The sequence below is a fragment of the Pseudorasbora parva genome, chromosome 9 (assembly GCF_024679245.1).
Source record: "Pseudorasbora parva isolate DD20220531a chromosome 9, ASM2467924v1, whole genome shotgun sequence".
Classification (NCBI taxonomy): domain Eukaryota; kingdom Metazoa; phylum Chordata; class Actinopteri; order Cypriniformes; family Gobionidae; genus Pseudorasbora; species Pseudorasbora parva.
Genome location: NC_090180.1, coordinates 9703623 through 9731560, shown reverse-complemented (window position 1 = coordinate 9731560; position 27938 = coordinate 9703623). Strand labels below are relative to the sequence as shown.

Sequence of the window (27938 nt, the reverse complement as noted above, 5' to 3'; positions counted from 1 at the left end):
TATGACAATTTCAGACCCCTCCATGATTTCTAAGTGGGAGAGCTTGCAAAATAGCAGGGTGTTCAAATACTTATTTTCCTCACTGTATGTGACAAGTTTAAAATCAAAATAATATATAAATAATAACCACATTTGTCATCATGTATGGTATCATATTTTATTCAAGCATTATAGCTAATTTATAATAAAAGCGATTTGATGTGCATTTACTTGGTATTATGGTAATAGTACAAAAGTAAAAAAAAAAACAATAAAAAAACACAGGACTCTGAAGCAACTTGGTGTATATTGTGTCTGATATACTGTTTTTAAAATGTATTTTCACAGTAATTTTTTTATTGCATTATGGGTTCACACATAAGATTAAAATCAGCAAGGGCAATGCAATGTTTTTAGATTGTCATATTTACCGTTTCACATAAGAAAAATAATAATGCATAGAAAAATAGAAAATCTTTACAATTTTTATGATTACATTGCTCATTCAAATGTCCTCTCTTGCCTGCCTATGCCAAAACAGATTTTATCATGCAGGTGATTTAGCATGCCGCCTTCAGTGATTAAACAATACGGAGATCTCAGATTAACATACTGTATTAAAATGATCTTTACATGCAGTTCCACACACTACATGGTTGCTTTGACGTTTAAGCATTACAATCAGTGCTATATATTAACTAAGTTGTTTAACCATTTCATTCACTGTTTTCTTGAAAGATTATTACCAAATTCTGAGCTCTCACTCTTTTCAACCTCAGATGGAAGCACTTCTGATGAGGGATTTTGGTCATTTGTGTGTTGCGCATTAGTGGTCCTTGAGGCATCTTCTGGTTTCGGTTGCTGTTCAGAACCGGCACCAGAACATGGATTTTCTTTTCCAAAGTTAAAGCGTTTGCCTGGGTTGAAGGACTTGGTGGGAGACAGTGATTTCTCATGGTTTGCATGTGTAGCTGCTGGCGCAACCACTGCAGCTGCTTCCTTTTTTAACTCTTGGGACTTGAGGAATTTCAGAAAACCTGGAAGTTTGGCTTCACCACTTGTAGGAGAAGGGGTAGAGGTGAATTTACCCTGAAGTGGTATTATCTGCTTGAGTTTCATTACGTTATTGTTGCCTAAAAGAGAGCTGGGTCTCTTGAGTTTATCTCCTCCTGAGCTGAACTTGGCTCCGGGGCTTTTTTCATGGTGATGGTCCTCACCCCCACTGAGATCAGACTTGTCTTGCTCACTGTCTTGTCGTGCCAATTCTTCTGCCAATTTTTGATGTTCCTCTTCTTCTTCAGTCTTCCTCCGTTGCTGCTGTTGGTGCTGCTGAGCAAGGCGTTCATGTTTCTGATGCACAAACAACACATTGTCAAGAGACTATCACCAATACCTTTTAACTCACCAAACTGAGAAATTAGATTTATCAGCCATAATTTTTGTTTGTTTTTTAAAGACAAAGACAGAAAAATATTTGGTTATTGTCAGTTTGTGCTCATCGTGTGCTGTGCTACCTTGAGAGCTTCTCTCCGCTGGTATTCAAGTTTGGCCATTTCATCTGCCACCCAATTTGGAATATCAGGAATTGCAATGTGAATTACATATTTGAGCAGAATGGCAAAGTGCTGAAAACCATATAAGAAAGAGTTACAATCAATTTACTACACTTAATACTCTTATTCTCTTGTTATTACACTGATCAGAACTGGCAGTAAAGACATTTACAATGCAACCAAAGATTTCCATTTCAAATAAATGCTGTTCTTTTGAATTTTCCTTTTAAATTCCTTTCAAATATTAAGCAGCTCAACTGTTTTTAATATTGATAATAGAAATGTTGGTAACACTTTACAATAGCAGGACATGAATAATCATGTATTAATACATGCATTAATAGTTAGTTCAACATGAACTCATGATTAGTTAAGATATGAACTAATCATGAACAAATGAGGAGCTATACTGAATTAAGACATTAGTCATAATGATTCATGCATGAATGTTAGCATATGTTAGTATAATGTTAGTACTTGTTTGGTAATTAATGCATTAATTAACATGTATGGGTAAACTAAATCAAACAGGTTCCTTAAAATAAATAAGAAATACTCTGACTTTTAATTAAACATGTGATTTAATACTGTCATAATTTAAACTGGAAACTGTATTAAAATCTGCAGCTTTGTGACAAATAACATGATTATTTAGCCATCAATTTCACAGGTTTGTCTAATCAAACGTGGAAAATAGACTAATAACTACCACTAATAATTTTTATTTGATATAAACCTTGTTCTGATTTTTATAGTTCAGTTACATTTAGTCATAGCTATAGTTTTCTTCCCGGAACTATAGTATGTTTGGTTTCTGGTGGGACATTCATTAGTGGTGCTCTCTGTGCTCCTAGCGTGTTAGTTGTGTTTCTTCGGTAATGCTGGCATTTTATCAAATAATAATGTCGACTGCTTTGGTTAACCGAAATAATAATTAAAGACATGTTTGTATGATTGTTGTATTGGGATATTTATGGAGGTTTGTACAGTAATTAACCGTATTTAATTTTTTAAATTGTTTAAATACATATGATTCGATTAGCATTAGCCGGTGGATGCGCTGCTTTAAATGTAAACGTGCCTTGTGTGTGTCTTTACAGGTATGTTTGGGCTTTATTTTAAGTCCATATAAGTTTAATTAGATAAATAAAATAACTAGCCTACAAATACTTCGTTTTTGTTGTTTTTGTACCAGGGGTGAAAAGGAATAGGGATTCTCTGTGTATATGTTAATTCATTTAGTAATTAATGAATTGTTAGTGCATCATAGTGTCATGACTTTACTTGAGGGGGCACATCATTACTAGCTCATGGTTAACTAACCATACACTAACATCAACTCATGGCTTGTTAATGTATGACTATGTCATGACTTTACTTGAGGGGGCACATCATGATTAATTCATTATTAACTAACCATAAACTAACATCAACTCATGGCTTGTTAATGCATCATTATGTCATGACTTTACTTGAGGGGGCACATCATAATTAATTTATTAACTAACCATGCATTAACATCAATTCATAGCTTGTTAATGCATCATTGGGTGCGTTTACATGCACGTTCTTAAGCTGATTATGCCTAATAGGCCATGTTCATTGTCGAGCACCAATTTATGGTGCTCGACAATGAACATAGTCATGTAAACGCGGTAACCCGTTTTCTGTCGGCTTATTGAAGTGCGCATGTGTGATAGGTGACAAAAACGCAAACTTAGAGAACATTTAAACGCATCGAGATTATTGCATGAAATATGGACATATATCACAAACACTGACTCTTTTAAGACCCAGAAAAATTGTAAAGATGTGTTCTCTCTTCTCATGCAGCAGAAGTAGAAGAAGTTCAGTCAGAATGCTGCATCTGGAACTGCACGAGAGAATAATATGAGCCGTGAATCTCCCGTTGACATGGTGCATGCTTTATTTAACATCACAACTGACGTAACATGACGTAACAGTCAGATACAGACATTATTTTTGACGTCACTACAAGGAAACCCGGTTTATTAATAAAGTCATGTAAACGCGGTTTACTTGCATGCATTGTCAGTTTACTGGTTTCCATGTAAATGGGGAAAACTGATTATTTTAATAAGCTGATTTTTTTTTTTAGTTATAAGCTTACTGGTCTGCATGTAAACTTCGTGTCATGACTTCATGATTAATTCACTATTAACTACTTACCAAATTCAGCTCATGATTTATCATAAACTTACTATAAAATTCACATTTAACTAGTATAACTAGTATTTAGCCCAGTTAAGAGAACGGAGGTACCGTATCATCATGGCCTCTGTCTGGGTGGAGAGAGAACTGTCTGGAGTGTCCCATCAGACGTTCCCTGACTTCTGGACTTAACTGCTTGTTTCCTTATTTTTTGGGGACTGATTCCTCAGAAACTATTATAAGTCACAGTATGTTTAGTTTGATGGGAAAGAGATCACAAAAACAGACAGACATTTTGAGATAAAATATAGCAGATTTAGATGATCAGTGAAAGTGGAGAGAGAACTGTCCAGATCCCAGCAGACGTTCCCTCACTTCCGGACTTAACTGCTTGTTTCCTGTTTATGTTATTTTTTGGGGACTGATTCCTCAGAAACTATTATAAGTCACAGTAGGTTTAGTTTGATGGGAAAGCGATCACAAAACAGACTGAGACCTTTTGAGATAAAATATAGCATATTTAGATGATCAGTGAAAGTAATGAAAAACTAATCTTGGCTTTTAGTAATATTTATGGTGAAGCATCTGATAAAAATGGTTTAAATTATTACAATAATTCATTTGAAAATGTATTTCAAAGTCAAAATATTTGTTATTCCTTCTTAGAGAGCCTGTTTAATTTAGTTTAGTTTACCCATAAATGTTAATTAATGCATTAATTACCAAACATGTACTAACATGTATTAATGCTGCTGTATTCATGCATTAATCATTATGACTCATATCTTAATTCAGTATAGCTCCTCATTTGTTCATGATTAGTTCATATCTTAACTAATCATGAGTTCATGTTGAATTAACTATTAATTCCATGTATTAATACATGATTATTCATGTCCTGTTATTGTAAAGTGTTACTGAAATGTTTTTTGAGCAGTAAATCAGCATATTAGAATGATTCCTGAAGGATGACATATCACTGAAGACTGAAGTACTGATACTGAAAATTCAGTTTTGCCATCACAGGAATAGATTACATTTCAAAATATATTAAAATAGAATATTTAAATTGTAATACTATTACACATTATTACAATTTTACTGTATTAGTGTCAAATAAATACAACCCATGTTATCAAATTCTTTCAAAATTCTTTACAGAAACAAATCAATCAATCTTGCAGACCCCAAACTTTTTTTTAGCAATCAGTTTTTTGCTATTTTAAGATATTACTTGTCCCTTACCTCTAATACTACAACAGAGACGATGGCCATCTCAGGGCTCATCCAGGGGAAGAGTCGTTGCAGCTGTCCACACTGACCAATAAGGTAACAGTTCACAATTATAGCAATCAAACCCATTGCCTCCATTGCGGTCTGTTCAAATTTTAATAACAAACAAGTTCAACAAACAAGAAATACAATCTCCTATGAATTATTTATCAAGCAATTCATCTAAATAGATCTCCTGACCTGCCATTGTCCAATGTTTTCAACTCTTTGTCCAAAGGGTCTCTGGAGGCCTGTGCAAAGTTTTAAGGCATCACTTCGGATCTCTACAATGTTGTTTATGAGGGCACACATGGCTGCCAGAGGAAATGCAGAAGAGAAGAGCACGACATAGCCAAACTGTATGAACATCTCTTGGTAATCTTGGAGAGTATCCTGCAAGTCGAAAGAAAATTGCCTAGTTTTTTTATATAATTTGTAAAAATGCCATGATCGGGTTCATAAAGTAGCACATAAGTGTCAAAAATAGTATTTATAAACTTGTATTAATAGCAATGGAATCAGCTGACTGATGAAAAATGTGGACAGGCACAGACCTCATAAATTAGCATGCAACTTTCAATTTCCGGTTGGCTCAAAACGGTAGATTTATCCTCCTCTGGAGGGTCCATCCAGGACATTTTCTTTTCCGTACTGTTGTTGTCCTGAGCAGATTTTGTCTTTCTTCTCTGGGGTCCTAGGGGTTTACTCACAGAATCATCAATTTCTCTGTCATCATTATCCTCATCATCCTCATCATCATCGTCACGTATATCAAATATTAAGGATGAATCCATTCCTTCCTCCACAAGGGTAGGACTGTCATCGTCCTGTAAGCTGGCCTGTGTTGGTGCTTCCTCAACCTTGTCTTTGTATTCCACCTTCTCGGTGAAGCTGACCTTCCTTTGCTTCAGACAAGCATCATCATCCGCTTCCTCTGTTTTAGGAACTCTGTAGCTGCCGATTAAACTTCTCCTCTCTCTCTTCTCTGATTGCTCTGGAGGTGTGTCAATTTTATTCATGTCCAGACTGGATTGGCAAGTCAATCGTATCCTTTTCACTATCAAATGACTATAGTTCAGGAGCATGGTTTGAATCAAGTCCCATAACGTCCTCAGAGCACCTAATTTATGGTGCTCGTAGAGATATGGCTGTAACACTTCTTTGATATTTTGTAGAAATTGGCGGAAGATCAATAATGTAGCCAGCATCTGTAAATTTAAAATGGTATTTTTTTTGTATGGGCTGCAGAATGATTTATTCATGATACATTGTTGCTTTAATATTATTCTGTCATCTATATTACCTCTTTTAAACGGTCCATGTCTTTGAGATAAAATCCGATGTAGAAAAGGCTGAGGTAAGAATTTATGAACTGAAACTTTAAAATGCAGAACATTATATTTAATCATTATAGAGTCACACTTGATACATTTATCAAATACACCGAATATTTACAATATTCGGATGCAAAAATAAATGGATAAATATATGAAATAAAGAGTTAAACTTACAAAAACAGTCTTGAGGATGAGATTATTGTCATAAGTGCTTTGAAGTCTGTAATTTTCTGTTAAAATAAAAAGATTAATAAACAGGCGTCAATGAAGAAAAAACAATAATGAACAAACAAGCAGTAAAATAACTAAGAATAAGTTTCCTGCTAATTTAATGACCCAATTTATGTTTCAGTTGCACACATATAGTAAAATGAACATCTAAATATGCAGTTATTTTTATTAAATGCTATTATTCCTTTAGCTGATATAAGTCTTACCCATATCATTGAGCCAGAGAGCTATTTTCTTGTACACTTCATCACATACAGTAACAGTTATAGCCAGAAGAATTTTTGGAATAAATCTACATATGCTTGGCAACTCTTTTGTTTCCATGACAAATTCCTGTAAAATACATACAAAATAATGATTCCTAAATATCTAAAAAAAATTGCATACTTAATATACAAGTTATTTGAAATAAACTGTTTTAGTTGTGTAACAAAGTTAAGAGTCCTTACTTGAAGTTCCAGGCAGATAAACATGGCCAGGCAGACGAAACAGAGACAGAGGATGCAGATGGGAAAGCTGACCAACCAGCGGAACATTGTCCTCTTCCAGGGTGGGTAGAAAAACTCCTCACAGCCTGTCACTGGACTGCAACGCTTAATTCCCTAATATACATGTTGCAAAAAGAGTCAAAAATTCTAAACTACTATCCCGAAAAACACTGTTTACACAAAAGTTTTATGCAATAGTAAACTGTTTTCAACATTGACAATAATAAGAAATGTTTCTTGAGTACCAAATCAGCATACACTATATTATTAAAAGTTTTGGGATGCCAGCCTTTACATGCACATTAACTTTTATGTCATACCCTTCTTAATCCGTATGGTTTAATATGGAGTTGGCCCACCCTTTGCTGCTATAACAGCCTCAACTCTTCTGTGAAGGCTTTCCACAAGGTTAAGGAATTTCTGACCATTCTTCTAGAAGCGCTCTGGCACTGATGTTGGACGAGAATGCCTGGCTCATAGTTTCCCCTCTAATTCATCTCAAAGGTGTTCAGTCACATGAGGTCAGGACTCTGTACAGGCCAGTCAAGTTCCTCCACACTAAACTCGCTCATCCATGTCTTTATGGACCTTGCTTTGTATACCGGTGCACAGTCATATTTGAACGGGGAGGGGCCATAACCAAACTGTTCCTACAAAAATGGGAGCATGAAATTGTCCAAAATGTCTTGGTACGCCGAAGCATTAAGAGTTCTTTTATTGCACAGGTGGCAACCTATCAAGGTACCACGCTTGAATTCACTGAGCTCCTGAGAGTGAACCATTCTTCCACAAATGAAGCGTCTGCACACCTAGGTGCTTGATTGTATACACCTGTGGCCATGAAAGTGATTGGAACACCTGAATTTAATGATTTGGAAGGTGTCCCAATACTTTTGGCAATATAGTGTATGTGAGTAAAATTCATCTTTGGGAAGAGATGACCATCAATGACTTCGCCTGCTGTTATCATGAAGTTAGTATCTAATAATATAATGTCATTTAAAAATGATGTCAGCATACCCGAAACTGTGGACGTGGTTCCTCTAGTGACTCTGCGGGGGTATCCAGCGTTCCCCACTTGTATGCCAGTTCAGCTTCCCGCCGCTTCCATCTCTCCAGGAACAGTGTTGCCCACACCACATTGAAAAGGGCGAATACTACACAGCAGATATCCTGACTTGTCTGCATATGGAAAGAGGTTGGTTATAAAAAACAGGCCTCATTACTAAATGAAAAACCACTTTTTATACTTAAGGAAAATAACCTGCCTGATCCGACTCAGCAAAGATCCAGAGCAGAAAGCCAATCACTGCTGGATACAGCATAGAGTTGGTGTAAAAGCCCAGCCAAGCAAAGTACATGCCGATCTTCACACCAAAATAATCACACACATCATCTGTCAGGAACAGAACAACCAAACGTTAAGCACTTAAATAAGTCACTTTACAATATACAATTAAAGTGAAAATCACATTTGTCAAATTTGCATATAATGAGAATAAAATAGATAAAAGGCACTGTTGATTTTATTTTTCCCCAAAACATTGTAAAGGCCAACTGAGACCTTGGCACTGGGGTAAAATACAAAATGCCTGAACTGCAATACAGTGAAATATGCCCAAAATGTGCTCCTTCTTAGAGATCTAATTTCACATAACAAGACATGTAGTGACATGTAGTTTCTATTCAGAATTCATGCTTTAGTACTTCATATTTGCTTAGAGCAAATCAGTCAGAACTGAAGAAAGTAGCTAGATACACATGAGTCTGTTTGCTAAAGGTAGAGCCAAGGCCTGGAGGAATCTCATTTCACAAACACTGAAAAGCACTAGCCATCTCAAAACAACTAAAAGTTTGTCACCTCTTGTGCATGTGTTATGAGATCTCACCAAGAGGTTGCCTCTCACAGACTGCCTGAACCCAGGATGTCATCAACTGGTTTAGGATTCTCTGCTCATGAAGTGGAAACATTTGAAGGATCACTCCCCTGGCTATAAGCTCTGGTACTGGCAAGAACAATTTTGATCAGATTTGTGAAAAAACATGCATTTTTAAACTAAAAACAAAACATTTTATAAGTAAAGAACTGCTCAAATATCTACTGATTGGTTGACCCGCCAGGAAGTGAATATTATGAAGGGCATCACCCTGTTTGGCCCGCAGATTATCCAACCAATATTTGATAATACTCTGACGTTCCTAAAAAATAACAGAGAACAATTATCTGTTGAGTGTGTGTGTAATAAGACATTTCATGATTTCACATGTACAAATTGTGTAAGATAGGATATGAGAGATTAAAGGCAGACCTGTGATGTGAAGAAACACAGCTCACTCTCAATGTTTTCATAGATGTCATCCTCCTCACACGAAAACCTGCGAGTTCCGCCTCCATATCGTGGCTTCACTGCCTTTTGCATCCCCATCTGTTCAGCACCACGCAACAAGCTTCAGACAAAAAAAAAACATGATGATTCTGCTGCTGTATTTACTTAGGACCGAGTGACCATCTGTCAAATGTTTCAGACTTTTTACTGTATTTGGAAAAATACAATACAATAACTGTGGTGAGATACTTCTAGTGTCAAGTAGATTGTTACAGTGTCTCACTTTTCAAAGGTTGAGGCAATGAAGAATGCATAGGTATGAGTGTATTTATGCTGTCGGATCTGAATTCTAATTTGTGGAATTCCCAACCGGATTTGGTTCAGTAACCATAACAGCGTATGGTCATCTGTGGTGTCTGTGGAAAAGAGGAGAACATATTTTGATCAGTAGATCTAATAAAACATGTTAAATTCACTCTTTATTTATTTAATACAATGTAAAATAGATGTTATGCAAAATGTACATTTACACTAATTCATATTATAAGGTAGCAAATATAATATACTATTTATGATGTAAAGCTGGGAAAACACATCTAAATTATTCAAAAACTGCACAAAAAGATATAACCTCAGCACCTGGGAATGTCATAAGAATATCACAGTTTTCAGCGGGTGCCATTGTGATGGTAGATTTATGCCCCATGAGGTACTGCCTGGCATGAAAGAGACGACCTCTGAGCAATTTTTCTGTTTGAAAGAGGAAAGTTATTATCGTTTATATACTATAGCACAGGGGTTTTCAAACTTTATGATGCCAAGGACCCCCAAATATGATGAATATTTTATAGGGACCCCCTTCCTAAAACCCATCTATTTTTATGTAGGCCTATGAAAAAAAACATTTAAACTGTTAGATAAATTGTGTGACATTATGACTACAAAATATTGTTTCCAAAATGAATAAATTGTTGGTTGTAAAAACCTTAAGAACATTTTTTTCAATTAAAAATGTTTTTGTATACGCATCTTTCACAATAAATTATTATAATTCTTAACACAGCAGCTTACATACTGTGTTAAGAATACTGCCTTACAATCCCAGTGAGCAAGATAAAGGGGACTCACAAGAAAGATACAAAGCAAACATACGCAATTCATGAAAGTAGCCTATATGGCAAGAAAGGAGAGAAATATTTAGAGTTGAAACAGAATAGAATTTATGAATTTTTGCTGTCTTTTTAGTCTCTGAAATTTTCTGGGGACCCCTTAGGACCATCTGGAGGACCCCTGGGGGTCCCCGGACCCCAGTTTGAAAACCCCTGCTATAGCATCTAGGATATATATCCTATATCCTATATATATATATATATAGGTCAGAACACATTAATGGCCTCCGCTTGTTAGTTAGTTCTATGTTACCAACAAGCCGCAGAGACCATGTAGGCCATTGACCTGAAAAGATGAACCCAAAAATAAACTGCATTATTTAAAAAAAATGTTTTTGTTATAGTTAGTTAAGAAAAAAATATGACCACTGAAACGTCTGCACTCTGCACACACCATCACAAACAACTTTACATTTGAGCTATCAACCTATAGACCTTTTTCACATTTCTGTGTTTCTCAGAAGCGGAAGTCGCCATAGTTGGGTTAACTTTTATATTGGTGAATGAGAGTATACATTAAATATATTTTTAGTCTCTTCATTTGCTCAAATAGCAAAAGAAAAACTCCACAATAGTGATTTTACAACTTTCAAAAAAATAAAAATAAAACCTATTCTGAAATTGATAACGGCAGTGAAAAGAGAAATAGGTTAATTTTATCATCACTGCCACAGACGCTGTATTTGAAACACCCTCACAGCAACGTTAACTTGTTTTTGTGTAATTTGATGCAAAAGTAATATAATAAAAAAGTATGTGTTATAAATGTAGATACATTTTTTAAAAATGATGACCGTTAAAACATATCATCAAAGTCTGTGAAAAGGGTCCAGTGAGGTCAAACCAAACTGACATTTCTACCGTCGTTTTCTACATTCACAGAAACCAAGCCTCAATTTAACCTTACACAAATCCGTAAAGCTCAACATTGTGCTCAGAAATATGGTTAAATGAGAGGTTGCTGTTGTATGGAAATCGCTACTTTCAATAAGATAAGAGGATTATTTCTAATGTTCCAAACTGAATGAACACTGAATATTCTCTTATTGACCATAGCAGCCAATACATGAAAGGCAGCTTTCATTATGTGGAAGCACTCATTGTAAGTTCAAGCAGTTCTTTGGAGGAAACAGTCCTTGTGTGACAAATGTCATCAATTTTGTGACCACACTGTGTCACAGACCATGCTCTTTTCAAGTGACAGTTATATGAAGTGTAAAGAAAATGAAAGCTGAAGTTTTTACATTATTCACTTTGGCAGCCTATATAAAATAATATTTTCATGCCTGAGTCTGTTGAAGATTACAAAAAACATGGTGCCATTCTTTGATGGGGAAAAAAGATAAGGACCGAAAGAAGAACTACAAATAGTTAAGTGTCTAGTCCCATCCCATTTATGCCAAATATCGTAGAATTGAATTAATTAGTGTCACATTATGAATATGCAGCATTTCACTTGCAGTAGCTCTAGTAGTTTTTAAAGCTATTTAAAGCAGTGATCGATTTAAGTGACTGCATTCAAACATAATGAACGTCAAGGGAGGATTTTGTCGAGCAGCGTAACATCAATGGTCATATGGTGGAGAATGATTTTTCCTCAATATGGGGTCATTAAAGTACAAATGTTTTGATGACATAATGGTAATTTGAAAGAGCATAATTACAATCAATATGTAGGAAATATCTGTATTAGGTGCTTATGTGCCAACCACAAACAGGTAAAGCGCCTATATTTAACAAAGACAATGTCAACAGTCGATAACGAACAGGCAATGATGTTTACTGGACAAACACCAGCCCTTCAGATATCAACCTTTAGTTTTGTATCCTGCCCCAATATCTATCAATCTTGGCATACACTAAAAAGACAACACAGCGAAACGAGCATATTTTGGTTTAAACTCACCTAGGACAACTGGATAACAACATGCAAGCGTCTGCATGGCGGGTTTTTGAGTGTAACTCACCTAATACCGCCGAGGACATCGCGTGAGATGTTCGCTTTTCTCTGTTTTATGAATACGTCAGCTGTGCCGATGCCGTCGTCGGCGCTGGTGCTGAAACTGCTCGGCCGGATACAGCGAGGCTTCCCCAGCGGCGAGAGCCTTTTTCCTGGTGCAAACAGGTGCAGAAAGTCCATTGACCGCCGAATAAATCGTCAATCATATGTTGACATTGATTATCCATGGCGTTGTCAACACTCATCTGATTTCCTCATCATTTGACCAGAGCTGTTTCAGCTACCATTTATTCATACCCTACATTTGGCAGCGCAACTCTATTATTTCGCTGTTTTTCTCTGTTTTGTTTCCCAGTAACTTGTCAGTAAGTTGGTGTATGCGCCATCTGTCTCATCTTGACTGGAAAATTACGCAACGTGAGGTGCATAATTTATAGCTGTACAGACACGAACCAATCAGAGTGACTGCGCAAAGCATTCGCCGACAAAGATGTGGAAATTCAGGTATAACAAAAACTGGAATTCATAGCGATCTGATCAAAACACAGAAATATTAGTAAGGGGGTTGGGATTGAGCTGTATTTCAGAAAATCTCTTCTTTCAGAGTTATTCTATGAAATAGAATGATTTATGTCCCATATGAACTTGTTTAATGACAATAAAAAGCTGACATTTGTAGCCTACAATGTGCTATTGTGGGAATGTCTTCCTATAACACATCAATAAAAACCCAGTAAAGTAAAGTAGCCTATTTTTTATTTACTTTTGTTCTTGTGTTAACCTACAGAATTCACCTTGCAGGCTCCTTTTTCACTAGGCCTACAGTATCTTATTAGATTGATATGTAATTAATTTACGTTTTTGCCATAGTTACCACCATAACCCCCATTTAGTGTAGAGCCTACAGCACAATAAAAATAAAAAAGAGCGAAGAAGAAGAAGAAGAAGAAGAAGAAGAAGAAGAAGAAGAAGAAGAAGAAGAAGAAGAAGAAGAAGAAGAAGAAGAAGAAAGGAAAACTTGAAAAAACCAAGGACAAATGTCACTTTATGTCATATTTTGCTACTTTTGTCAGTAGGGGGCGATCTTAAATCGTCAAGTCAACACCGTTACCATCCTTTTGGTCACTATACGACTGATTACTAAAATCGTTATATTTGTAGAAATATCACCATTAGAATATCTGTCAAGAGAAATGGTAGTGTCATGACATGAGCACGGTGCCAGTAATGGCTAAATAAACTATAAAACTGTCAGCCTGCTACTTTTGTAACGCCACAGTTATATAAAGATATATTAACATTTTAAAATTTAGTTTTAGATGATTCATTAGCTTTTGTTCATTAAATAAAAAACGTTTTTTAAATAACACTTGCTGTTTTCATCATTTTGAAAAATTGCATAATCTAGAGCCTCAAGAGACCATGTGTAGAGGTCAACAAGAGAAATGTTTTGGCCTTTAATGTCTTTACCAGAATGGTAGGCACAGAAGGGCCAAGCAAATAGGAAATGCAATTAGTGCTTAGGGGGAACAAAGCATCTGCACTCACAGAGACGAAAGGTGATGAGTTCTGTGACCAAGATATGAGGTAATAATAATAAGCATCTATTAATTTCCCATGGTAGAGGGTGGAGAACGGATATTTACCCCGAGAACACCATGATTATTTTCAAAAGACCCCAAAGAAAAACTTAAGTGAATAGTGGTGTTACAATGAGGTATGCTGGAAATAGAAAGGCCAAGATGAACCATTTAATCTGGCCTTTTTCATAGTAACATCAGATAAAGTTCAGAGACATGGCACTTAACATTCCACACCCACAAACAATAATCACATTGTCTTCTGTATATGCCTCTGTGTCTTTACAAAGACCTTTTTAAAGTTGCTGTCAAGGCCCAGGACGTCAGAGCCACCAAAAACCTGTCTACGCATTTTGAGAACAGGAGATCTTACTGTCTTAAGTGGAAAATCACTAATGTCAAACAAAGGATATCCTTTAAGCTGGATAGCAGGCTCCTTTTGTGACGCTTCTACATATTAATTGGCGCCCTGTTTCTTTGCTTTTGTCTGATCCACCTTTTTGGCACTTCAACAAGCATCCTGTCACCAAGTGACAGGATGCTTGTTGACATGGGAAATTATTTTAATTGTTTTACATTATGTTCACATGGTGAAGGTTGCCAGCACATTACCCTGCATTTTAGATCAATTTCTTTCTCCATTCACAAAACTCACTTGCTGCATATTTAATATTGATCATATTTAAGGTTAATTATTTCGAAACATATTTATCGTTAAAATGCATTAATGCGATCACTTTACTTAGTTGAACTTTCCAGCACGTTGGTTGAGTGATGACTCGGTATGACACTTAAATGGATTTGCTTTGGTTGGAGAGCCGCTCTGTTTTAAATAGTGCTTCCCATTGACGCAAAACAATGACAATAGCCTGATGGTTAGCCAGAGCTATTTTAGGCCTAATGTGAAGTGGACCTATTGAAAAATTCATTGATATTTCTTCTTGTACGTATGTCCATTTTACTGCATTGGTGTCACAAATGACTGGAGACATTGTATTTTTCTGTAAACACATTTGTTCATTTTGTTTCCAGCTTGTTTGGTTGCTGAAAGAATGCAAACACATTTTAGTCAATATCAGGTTCAGGAATTATGAGCAGGGCACACACTTACAGTATATTGCAATTGAATATGGTTAACGGCAACCTATTAATATTACAAGCCATATTTACCCCTTTTAATATGCAGATAATATTTTTTTCTAGTGTGACTTGCATTCTCTATTAATTATTTGAGCAATAATTTAACATATAAAAATAAAAAAAGAATAAATTATGAATAAAACACGTTGATGTGATTTTTTATTTGCTTTATTCCATCCACGTAGCAATATAAATTTCTTTAAAAAAAAGAATTATGAAAGACATTTATAATGATAGACTAATTTTATATACAATATATGTTTTTATAAGATATATATACAAATATAAATGCACAAATGACATTAACAGCTTCACCCCACAAAAATAATTAATATTCATGTTAAGAATTAACAATACAGACTTGCAGCATCAGTACATTTAGGTTTTCTATTTTCAGAAAGTTAATAAATCAGTCTGTATATAGACACTTCTGCTTAGCCTAAATTTGCCAGGACTTTGTTCATTTCCTCAATTTGGAAGTGAATAACGATGCAGCTCCTTCAGATGGAGATTGATTTGGGCTGTAAATTAAACACAAAGGATATGCATTATGCAAATAAGCTGAGAACACTACGGGTAAATAAAAATAGATTGTTTAAAAAGTGCAGATTCATACCACTTCTGCTTGGTTTACCTTGGCTTAATGCTTGACTGTCACTTCCACCCGCTGTTGTTCTTGCTCCTCCAAGAGTCGCTCCAAATCCAGGTGCATTAGACCCGACTGAGCTAAAACCTGCACCTCCTATCCCTGGTTTTCCCATCCCTACTCCACTTGTTCCTGTACTGCTGAATGTTGACCCTGTTCCACTTTGTCCAATATTACCAGATGCAGGACTTGATCCAGCACTGCCATATCCTGTCAACCCTGGCCCTACTCCACCCAAACTACTTGTCCCTGACTGGACTAGACCTGTTCTACTTGATCCTGGCCCACCTAATCCTGTGCTGCCCAGTCCATTTGAAAGGGTCCCTGTCCCCCCTGAAGCTGTACTTAATGATCCTGTCGCACCTGTTCCTGTGCTGCCCCATTTTGTGCTTGATCCTGCACCATTAAGACTGGGAAATACTGGCCCGGCGGAGCCTGTTCCTTGCCATGGCATGCTTGGTTTGCCTACTGTTGAACTCAGACCAGTTCCACCAGCATATGCCATGTTTGGCGAACCGAAGGGATTTGGCATGAATGGGCTAGATCGCATTGGTGGCTAAAAAAAAGTAGAGAAAAGTTTTTTTAATACACAATTAAAGTTGATTACTGCAAAAATACATTTTTATAATAAATTACAATAAAATACAATTATTTGTTTAAATAGAGATAGTAAAACATAGTTAAGTTGAAAGACCATATTAACCTCACCTTACAGCTGGCAAGTGAGGTGTTGAGAATCTCAATGGTGTTTGAGAGCATTTTAATTTCTTTTTCTTTCACAGAAAGAAGGTTTTCTTTCAGGTCATTCTCTCCTTTTAGCTTTCTGTTCTCCAGAAGAAGTTTTTCACTGTCTTGGTCATTCTTGAGCTGAAATTGCTCAAGATTCTTACGATTCTCACGAATCATGGCACTACGATTCTGATTGCACCAATCAGCGTCCTCTTTCAGGCGTATGTTCTCTGTCACAAATTTGGCATTTTCTCCATTAATTTTTGTGAACTGGTTCCCCACTATATTCAGATATGACTGGAGCTTGTTCTCAACTTCTCTTGAAAGACTGCTACAGTTTTCCCTAATGTCTTCAAGCTGATTTCTTTGTTTATCGCACGTCAGCTGGAAAGAAATGTGTTTTGAGAAGAGGTCATCGATCCTTTTGAGGAATTCTTTGGTGACGTTGGGGATTCCTCGTAAAGACTCAACAAAATCCTCTTTGCACTTCTTTTGATACAGGTTGAGCTCTTCCTCAAGGAAAGCCTTGTCTCGCCTCAGTCTAATTGCTTCTAAGTGATACCCATCCTTGTCTTTGTTGGAGTTGTCTAACTCAGTTCTCATAATGGCCATTGTCTGAGTAAAGTTCGCTTTCACCAGCTTTAGCATTTCCTCTGACTGCTGGAGCATACTTTGCAAACGTCTGTTGTTGTCTGGAAAAGCAAATCGTTGAATCAATTGACCTATATGTTTATCGAACCGAAGATTTCTACACTTACTGACCAAAAATACATGAATTTAGTGTGTTAAATAAACAAAAACCCACAATTTTTGTACTGATTTACCATGTAAAAGCAAAGTAAATATTCAACCATCTCACCATTTGGATCTGGACAGAACGTAGGAGGGCATGAGCGAGGTGTGGCCATTCTTTTTTCCATCTCACATCGAGACTGTGAAAACAAAGCAAAAAGAAAAACTGTTTAATGAGGTTGAAGTGATGCATTCCAATGCTGTCTGCTCAAAAACGCTTGTATAAAAGTTTACCATTACCATTCTGCTAACTTTTCACAGAATGTTCATATAACCAGGGAAAAAGATCCATAAATATTATGGATGCAAAGAAAAAACTTTTTAAAAACAATTCTGTTTCACAGCCTATTGGAACTGCTAAGAAAACATTCCTAGAACCCCACACATCATACAATTATCAAACGCACATTTTTAGCATCTTCTCACTAGGGCATTCTCCTTTGGATGAAACATCTGCAACCAACACATTTGTTGAATACGTTTTAGCTTAAATCTCACCATTGTTGTTTGCATGCCCCTTATTGTCAAAGATGAGGTGTTTGCCAGTTTGCGTAATTCAAACAGAGCTTTGTCATTGCTCAGCTTCGCAGTGAGAGTGACGTTCAGAACTTTGGTGAGGTTCTTTTCCTTCCCACGGAGAATAAAGTTTTCCATCGTGAGCTTGCTGACACTTTGGTCCAACTCTTGCAGTCTTTTCTCCTCCACCGTATGCTCAGGTTGTCCGTACACCAGAAAGAGCACCAGACTTGCAATGATCAAAGACTGGATGAGTGAGGAGAAAAAGAAGACAATCTTCATGTAGTAACCACAGCTCTTGCCTTTGGACTTGTGCATCTTCTTGGCAGCCAAGCCAAAGTTGGTCTGTGAATAACCACTTTTGTACATCACTGCTTAAATGTGGCCTAATCAATGAAGCCCCAGGTTCATTCACTATGCAGAAGTTTTCTCCTAAAACATCAAAGGCAAAATAAGAAGTGAAATATATTAACGCTGCCAGCTTATATTGTTTTCCTGCACCTCCCATTGCATGACGCATCCCTGGTCCAACCTATGGTCATGATTCCGGAGGTTAGAACAACATCACGCACTGCTGAAGGGCTGGCCTGAACCTAAACTGTACATTGTTCTAATATGCACGTCCTGCCAAAACAGAGGCTTTTGTTTGACAGCATGCTGGCACATGAGAAAGCACATGGTTGACGGTTTGACTACGTGCTGTTTTGAACAGTCATTCAGAGATTATTTTAGATCTAGGTTAATGTTTACAACATTATGCAATGTTCTTTTGATTCGAGAAATAATTATCAAATTATTAAGTAAAAGATGCTCTAAAGTATTCTGAGTGACTCAACTATTATACAGTGTATTTCTACATGCTGTCTAAAAACCTTCCTGACATATGAGGATGTGGTTTGTATATTGTGCCTTACCCAAAGCATTTCAGTCAATGGTCAATTTTAATCTAATCATATTGTAATTGGAGTTACTCAGTATAACGTTGTGCTTTTATATATTATTCTAGTTTTTGAGCCATATGTTTCTAAACATTGTTGTTATTTTTTTCTGATATCTTATATCTAAAGGATATAAAAAAGAAAATAAGAATATTATGAAAGCATGTGGCTTTCCTGCCAGGAATTGTTGATGTGCCACCCCGATTCCAAGAGGAAACAGTAATTCATAGCTGTGTCTCAGAGTGACAAACGCAGAAGGCTCTGTCTGGACACTTCTTAAGTAAACTACTGAACAAATGAAGGAAATCAGCAATAAACACAGATGCATACACATCTGCTGACATTATCAAGAATTAATCGTCCTGTTTATCTCTTTCTAAAATACGGCTGATGTTAAAATTATCATCATCTAACAAGATTCACGCACACACTGTTGTTTCAAATGTTTCCAAAATTTCCCATAAGCTTGCCAAAGCACACCTTACCTCATAAACTTTAAAACATTGTGCACTGACAAGACTTTACATAACAACACAAAAGAAAACAGAAATGAATAAAACATAATTTGTATGAAGTGTGATTCAGGTTTTTTTTTTTTTTTTTTGTGATCTTTGGGGATGACCCTTCCCAAAATATAGATCACATTAGGAATTATTGGTGATTAAAGGTGGGGTAAGCGCTTTCTGATATTTCAAATCACCAAAACAAACACAGCGCTACTCCAAAAGGGCCTCGCCCCTATTTTGATCGCTACGTCCCACACATGCATATGCAACACAGGTGCCGACTATGGCGGATATATCAGTTGGCCAGAAAGACTCGGGAGAATAAATACTGTGACAATTATCTAGTTATTAACAACCCAGCAAGCAATAAAGTACTTTGGCATAGGCCCCGTCCGTAGCTCGCAATCAGAGGGTACGGACTCTGCATATCCTGCCAGAAGACGAAGGCAGAGGCGCAGCCGGCCCCCCGTGAGGTATGGAAGGGACCATCCTGGTGGTGGTGGGGTGTAGTAGGGAAGGATTTGACTTGGAGGGGGTGGGGAGGATGGCGGTGCATTGGGGCGTCAGCATCTGCGAACTCAAACTAGTACCGATCTTTTATACCCAAGTATTAGAATGTGATTGGATAGATAGAAGTTGAAGTGACGTAACAATTAAGTCTTCCCGGCAGAACTTATGCTAAAGCTTTCATTTCTGTGAAAAAAACCCAGTGTTACTCCTCTATCGAGAAGAAATAAAGCAACCTCAGAGTCCGATTGTGGGCCTTAGCGCTCCTCGAGTTCTCTCCGGCTCTGGGAAGTGATACTTCTTGCCTGATCATAAGCCTTCTTTTTTTCCATAGACATTTTCCACGTGTTTTTTTATCTGCCATCTCTCTCTTTCTGTCGTCGCTTGGCTAATGTCCATCCTGCGTGTCGTGTCTTTTGAATAATGATGTGCATTGAGCGCTCTCTTCTCACCATCACTGGTAGAGACGCCCCTTACTGCTGACTGGTTACAAGTTTGTTTTTGTACTCAGCTCAAGACACTTTTATAAAGCAATTTTCAAATAACACTTACCCCACCTGTAATGGTTTGACAGTATAGTTACCAAAATTAAACTGCCATTGAGATTGCCTTTAGTCCTACTCACTTCCTTTGGATGATCAAAAAACAATGTTTTTAGCCACAGAGTCAGCATTTACACTTCAGATTATTAAGAGAAAGAATGACTTGGTCTCTGCTACTAAACGGGAATAAAAGTATTTAAATAATGCCTTCACATGCTTTTGGAATTATCATAAATACTAGTTTCCTAGTAAAAAAAAACGGACATGAACATCCTTTCAAGTCAAATTTTGAGTGCAATGAGCTCGTAATCGCGACTTCAGAAGTGGGAAGTACGATATTCCTTCACTTGCTCTTTTGGAATTATCTTAAATAGGAGTTTCCTATACGTGGCAACTCTCAGGTGGATTTTAAACCCTGGGAATTTAACCCAAGGAAAAAAGTGTCAAGGGACAAAAGACAAAAGTTCTTTCATCCAATCAGACGCTTTGAAACATGGGTAATAGTAAAAAACAATTCACTTCACAAATCACATAATCATGTTAAAACAGTCATTTAAAACACAGCCAGCCATAAGGGTTTGGCTCTTGAAGCCGATCACACAAGGGTCAACTAACTAGGGATTCCCAGCAGGGTTAGGCTATCAGAAATTGAATCTTCCTACAGCAGAAACATTTCTTTCACCAGTGCACACAGTCACACACGAACACCACTCTCTATTGATGGACACAGCACACAGTGAATAAAGCACCACCACCGCTAGAAAGAAATATAGCCAGCCTCCCTGCCTTTGGCACCCAGACCCTGTATCACAAAACAAAAACAAACTGGATAAAATGTCACAATCATTTATAAATAAATACACATAAAACTGGATAAAATGTAATTCATTTACACAGAAATATTGAAGATTGAGGAAACTGAATTGCTGAATTGACAATGGATAAAGATAAATGACAATACAAAGAGATGGGAATGGTTTACAACAAAAGCAGTGTCACCACTCTTAATATAATTTTTTCAATAGCAACTAAATCAAATGAAAACAAAATAAGAACATAAATCCGAAAAATAGAAGTCAACGAAAACAATACCACAAATTACATAGAATAGAAAACAAAAAGAAACCAAGAATAGCACTAATGGCCAAATATAGACAAAGAAAAGTAGAAATAAACAAAATGATATAAGATACAAAACCAAAAAGAAACAGAAACAGAATATCACTCCTGGCCAAATATAAATGAAAAAAAGGGAAGTCAACAGAATAATATAAAGTACAAAACAAAAGAAACAAAATACCATGGAAATGATGGAATATCACTGAATATTCCTTGGCAGAACTTTCACAGATCTAGCGCCTTTTATATCACCATAGTGACAGCTAATTGGCTTGCCACCCACATCTAACTATTAGGGAAGGCTTCCTCACTACAATCTACTTCCTTTTTCTATGTCGTTGTCCCAACAATCAAAACAAGGAATCCGTCTTAGTTCAATAAATGGGTGATTAATCCCAAGGTCTAAACCTACCAAAAATGGCACTAGATACTGGCCCAGTAGGAACCTCCACTTCAGTCCCTCCTGCAATGCTTGGGAGCCGATACATGTTAGAGTGCTGGCCTGCTGTCATGCGTCCAGTTCTGTGTGGGGCAACTAGCTCATCACCAATTGAACCCGAGGGTACCTCTGGTTCCACCGCTACAGTAATTGCATGACCATTACCCAGCTCGCCTGATACAACCAGGGTCTCTACCACCAAACAACAACTCAATACCACCAAACAATATTAAGTACTTGAGCAGGTTGCAGGGTCTCTGGTACTAAAACCATCAAATCAACATCATCCACTTAATGTTAGCGGAGAAACCCTTGGTCCACTCACTGGACCACTAGGCTGATACCCAGGAAGTGATTCTCTTCGAATACGGGTCCTCAAAAGTGAACGGTGTACACATTGTGCTTTTTCCAATTCCTCAACAGGTGCAATAGTATAAATGACGCCCCCTCCTTCTGTGCCCTAACTACCTGATAAGCTATAGGGCTCCACAGATCCTGGATCTTGTGGCAACTCCGCACGCTGTGATCACAGAGGTAGACCAACTGGCCTTCTTTTAGGGGTTCCTCACGGACATGCTGGTCATGTTGTGACTTGCGATAATCTGCAGCTGCTTTCAGACGTTCCCGTGCGCCATCAAAGGCAACCTGTAATCGCGTCTGGTGCTCTAAGATCCAGTTGTGAACACTGCCTGCAAATGGCTCCGGAACAATACCAAGTAAGAAGTCCACTGGCAGTCGAGGCTCTTGGCCTAACATTAAGAAATACAAGGATTCACCAACTGGCAACTGGGGGGGTGGTGTTATAACTAAAGAGTACTTGCGACAGGCAAGCAGTCCACTTCCTCTTCCTAGAGCTTGGTAATGTCCGCAGTAAATTCTGCAAGATTCGATTAAATGGTTCAAAATGCCCATTACCGGCAGGGTGACTTCTTCACCTGGTAAAACTCACACAACTGGCGAATAAGAGCAGACTCGAAATTACGGCCTTGGTCAGAGTGAATACGTCCCGGGACTCCAAACTTGTAAAACCATTCATCGACCAACACCCAAGCCACAGTCTCAGCTCGTTGGTCACGTATTGGCACGGCCATTGTAAACTTGCTAAACACATCCGTCATTAGGACATTCTCCTGTCCAGAAGAAGACGGCTCCAGCACCGTGAAATCAACAGCCAGGATCTCATTGGGTCTAGGAGCTCAACAAGTGGCCCATAAAGCCCCGAGCTGCTGGCCGAATGCCAAAAGCAAGTTCACAACGGTCGCACTCTTGACACCAACGTGTAATGTCAGCCAACATACCTGGCCAGTAGCATCTCTGTCGTATTAGTTCACCAGTTTGCTCAATCCCCTGATGGCCATGCTGTTGGTGCAATTGCATCAGAACCTTCTGTCTGAGCACATCGGGCAAAACAATCTGGAAGACATCCTCACCTCCATCAGGATGAGAAATCCACCAATATAATACTCCCTCTTTCAGAACCAAGCAGAGGTGGACAATGTCACTTTATTACTTGAGTAAAAGTAAAAGTACTACTGGTCAAATATTACTCTGTCACAAGTGAAAGTTGTAAAAACTGATTTTGGTTACACTTTATTTTGATAGTCCACTTTAGACATTCTACTAACTATAAGTAACTTTGCAACTACATCAGCTAACTCTCCTTAGAGTATTAGTAGACTGTCAGTAGACTGGTAGGTTACGGTTAGGTGTTAGGGTTCGGGTTAGCAGAATAAATTGAATTGTAGTAGCCAATTTACTTATAGTCAGTAGAATGTCTGTTGGGGAACCGACAAAATAAAGTTTTAGTAAATATTAATCAGACAGTCTACAAATACTACAAATAATTTAATAAGTAAGTTGCAAAGTTACTTATAGTTAGTAGAATGTCTAAAGTGGACTATCAAAATAAAGTGTTACCCTGATTTTTACTTAAGTAAAAGTACAGAAGTATTTGTTTTCAAAAGTACTTAAGTATCAAAAGTAAATCACTTTTTTTGTCAACGCATTATTTTATTATTGTTAAATGCACATTATGCCATCATACTTTAAGCCAGTCAGTGATGCTCCATCCGACATACTAGCATACAACTAACTTAAACTAATTTAAATACTTGTATAAAAGTTACAAAACTCTTTACAAAGCTGCTGTCGCTTTAGGATAGATTGCACGGATCCAATACACTGATACACATCTGATATTCTCCAATTGTTCACCGTAAGACATAATCAACTTTATGTGAATACTCGACAAAATTAGCATTTTGACATCCGTCTTCCATTTTGCTATAAACTCACCAGTGTTCAAAAAATGCTGGGAAATCATTTAACTTCACGTGACCCTACACAAGTGATTTCTGAAAGGCTTTCTGCAAAAACCAAAAACCTTTTAAAGAAATAATCCTTCACTGACTTTCAAAGCTGCTACACAAACGACTTTCAACTTCGAGGACCTTGATAGAAATTTAGTGGAGTAAAAAGTACGATGTGTCTTTCAAACGTAGTGAAGTTAAAGGTCCCGTTCTTCGCGATTCCATCTTTCAAACTTTAGTTAGTGTGTAATGTTGCTGTTAGAGCATAAATAATTCCTGTAAAATAAAGCTCAATGCCAAGTTCAATGCCAAGCGAAATATTTTATTTAACAGAAGTTCCCTTTCAAAGCCTACAGCGAACGGCCGGTTTGGACTACAGCAGGAAGTGCAGGGATGTAATGACGTCACTAGAACCATTTGTTAACTAACCCTCCGCCCACAAGCGCGCATTCATCGCTTGCATCTCCCCATTATGGTAAGAGGCGGGACCTTTCCAGGCAAAGTGCGCTAATCTGCTGTCCAATCACAACACGGGAAGCGCTGGCCCAATCAGAACTCGTTACGCATTTCTGAGGGAGGGACTTCATAAAACAAGGAAATCATCAGGCCGTTTTTAGGACAGAAGAAACAACGCTGTACAGATAAGTAAATTGTGTGAAAAATACTGTGTTTTTTTACACACAAAACATGAAATCATGTTATATTGCACACTGTAAACATAATCAAAGCTTCAAAAACACGAGAAGAATGGGACCTTTAAGGAAGTGTGGGTGCTGGTGGAAGTGACGTATATGCCGTAAAGCAGTCGAATTTTGTAGTTCTTAAGTTTAAAAGTATGATTAAAAACGATACAGACCCCGTCAGGCTACACTCTTAGAAGAATAGGTTCTATATAGAACTAACTTAAAAGGTTCTATCGGTGCTACGTAGTTGGAACCCCTAAAAAGTTCACTGCAAAAAATGCTTTTCTTACTTAGTATTTTTGTCTTGTTTCTAGTCCAAACATCTAAACATTCTTAAAACAAGAAGTATTTGTAATTTGTATTTGTAAAAGAAGCAAAAGTAATTGTCTTATTTTGGGAAAAAATAACTGCTAAGATAAGAAATGCATATTTTTCTTTGATAAGAAATGCATTTTTTTTTTTTTTTTTTTTTTGCAGTGTTCTATATAGAACCCTATTTAAGTGCCAACCGCATAAAAGAGTCTTTGGAGTATACTCAACGATACTTCTATAAATAACCGTTTAAGGGATCCAAATATGTAGCGCAGATAGAACCTTTTCTTCTAAGAGTGTATGGCAGACGTGTCATTCAACCTATTGTAAGTAGATGTATCATCACAAGAGTCTTGAAAATATATTATGAAGGTTGAAAAGTTACCTAGTGCTGATTTAAAGTCATAAGTTTCCAGAAAAAAATAATATTCAAGTAAAGTACAGATACTCCATAAGTGTACTTAAGTACAGTAGTCAAGTGAATGTACTTTGTCCACCTCTAGAACCAAGAAATCCCATTGCTGGAGCAAGGTCAAAACTGGCTTCACCAACTTTTTTTTACGCTTCCCTTTTAATCCATGATTTACTTACCATCTAGCCATCATAGGTGTATATGAGGTGTATATATACCCTAGGTGTATATGTGTATTCTTTCTGATAAACACAATCAGAGTTTTATTATCCTGAATCTTCCAAGCGTTATAACGAAAGAGAAAAAAGAACACTAGAACAGATCCGAACAGTAGAACTGTGTTTGGAAATGCATTATAGTTGAATATGGAAGGCATTTCAGCGGAAGCTAGTTATTCTGCTTTATAAAGTTTTAAATATGGATATGTTTCAAAAGGCCTTTATTAACTAACCCCAGTATGGAGTACATTTATTATGGATGGATGTGCTTTTTTAAGCTTTAAACTCAGTGGTCCCTGTCACTGCCATTATAAAGCTTGGAATCGTCAGGATATTTTATGAATATAACTCTGATTGTGTTCATCAGAAAGAAGAATATCACACACCTAGGATGGCTTGAGGGTGAGTAAATCATGGGTAATTTTCATTTTAAAGTAAACTACTCCTTTAAAACTTGTGAATGTAGCATCTGAATCTCACCACTAGATGGGGATATTTCCAAACAACACTTAACACTTCTATAGCATTTTGCCATTTAATAGAAATAAAATAAAAGCATGTAACTGCAACATAAAATACTAATAAAAAACATATTTCATTAAATAAAAATTACTTTAAAATATATTATACAAATATATTATTTTGTTGCAAAATAAATTAAAATACATTTTTTTTTAAATTCTTTTAAGCTTCGGGGCTCAGTAAAGTCGGTAATTAACAGCTGCAGCACTACCCCACATCCTAATAGAGATCAATCACATTCCTGAACCCTGGGGTCAAAGGCCAAATAAACACCCAGTTTGTGCAATGCTGCACATAACACAAGAATGCACTCTTAGACCTGTCCTCCATTTGTACTCCACATGCTCACATAAAAACAATATTTGTAGAGAGAAAAGCATTTAACATGCTGTCAAAAAAAAGTAAAAACTGCCAAATCCACACACAAAAAAAGTTTGATGATAAGATAAATTGATGATGCCAAATCAGCTTACTGCTGGTTTCGTTGAGCAACCGGGGTTTGTTTTTGTTTCTGTTAGCTAAGAATATGATTTCACAAATAGATTTGAGGAGGAAGCAGAGGTGGAGTGAGGGCAGAAAATGAAATGTTTTTCTCTTGAGTATATGACCCCTGAATAATTATGCAAACTGGTGGCCAAGATCTAAATCTTAAAACAAGAGACATCTGTCTCCTGGATCAACAACAAGATGTACAACCTGGATGGCTTTCTCATTGTTTGAAAGTAATAAAAAAGAAATTGTACATTCCTTTTTATACAGGAAACAGCGCTGAAACAAAATCTTTGGCTGAACCTGTGACCCTGTAAAGCTCACCTGCATTGTTTGATAATTGCACAAGAAATTATTATTATAAAAAATTATGCCTTTCCTACCCTCCGACCTCTAGCTTGCTACAAAAAAATGGGATTGAATTCAAGCCCATACCTTACCTGTGAATAGGCTCTCTGGTTACCTGGTATCTGCTATTAACATATTGGTAATTGTACTTAATAAAAGAATTTCAATGCGTTTAAAAATATGTTTCATAAAACTAGTCTATTTTCACATAAAGTTTTTATTTTTAATTACTACTAAGTGTAATTGAATTACTAATATCATCTATAGGGCCTATAGCCTACTACTAATTTCTGCTACAGTTTATTAGCCTAGATATTACACTGTAAAAAGTGGTGACTGGTGATTGTTACCTAAAATAGTCATTTCTACCTGATTTAACCCATAATATTTAATTTTATTGATATACATTCATGTACATGGGTTGCATTAAATGGCGTATAGAACAATTCTATATAAAACAACAGTGGATATAACATTAAAACAATAACACCTAATGTTAAAATGTATGTTTTTGGTGTAACCTGCACCCTTTAAATATTTTATTCAGTTCAAGAATGTATATTATTTATTTTAAAGAATTAAAAGAGCAGTTTCATGTCTGTATTGTTAAACTAGTCTTCGTTGATATGGGATTTAGAATGTAATTAATAATAAGTAATGCAATAAGTAACATTTTAGAGAGTAAATAATCTAATTACACTGT

General features: G+C 36.8%; 2 protein-coding genes across 4 annotated transcripts; both read right to left on the bottom strand.

The window, feature by feature from the left end:
- Window positions 1-245: 245 nt before the first annotated feature.
- ano8a (anoctamin 8a) lies at window positions 246-12934 on the bottom strand. 3 transcript variants are annotated; one of them, XM_067453793.1, is made up of 17 exons: window positions 12496-12934; window positions 9999-10109; window positions 9643-9775; window positions 9342-9480; window positions 9135-9231; window positions 8922-9038; window positions 8301-8428; window positions 8053-8214; window positions 6994-7146; window positions 6751-6877; window positions 6488-6543; window positions 6280-6354; window positions 5531-6184; window positions 5178-5369; window positions 4950-5021; window positions 1494-1604; window positions 246-1329 (listed from the first exon to the last, which is right to left on the bottom strand). In XM_067453793.1, exons 1-17 carry the CDS (start codon window positions 12512-12514, stop codon window positions 700-702), a joined length of 2976 nt encoding a protein of 991 aa, XP_067309894.1. In that variant the 5' UTR covers window positions 12515-12934; the 3' UTR covers window positions 246-699. The 3 variants fall into 3 exon arrangements, with proteins under 3 accessions (XP_067309894.1, XP_067309892.1, XP_067309891.1); XM_067453791.1 differs by having other exon boundaries at window positions 4950-5081; window positions 9180-9231; window positions 12496-12931; XM_067453790.1 differs by having other exon boundaries at window positions 4950-5081; window positions 12496-12930.
- Window positions 12935-15380: 2446 nt separating this feature from the next.
- Window positions 15381-18355, bottom strand: plvapa (plasmalemma vesicle associated protein a). Its single transcript, XM_067453787.1, has 5 exons — window positions 17874-18355; window positions 17443-17515; window positions 16563-17275; window positions 15843-16410; window positions 15381-15729 (listed from the first exon to the last, which is right to left on the bottom strand). Exons 1-5 carry the CDS (start codon window positions 18258-18260, stop codon window positions 15677-15679), a joined length of 1794 nt encoding a protein of 597 aa, XP_067309888.1. The 5' UTR covers window positions 18261-18355; the 3' UTR covers window positions 15381-15676.
- Window positions 18356-27938: the final 9583 nt, after the last annotated feature.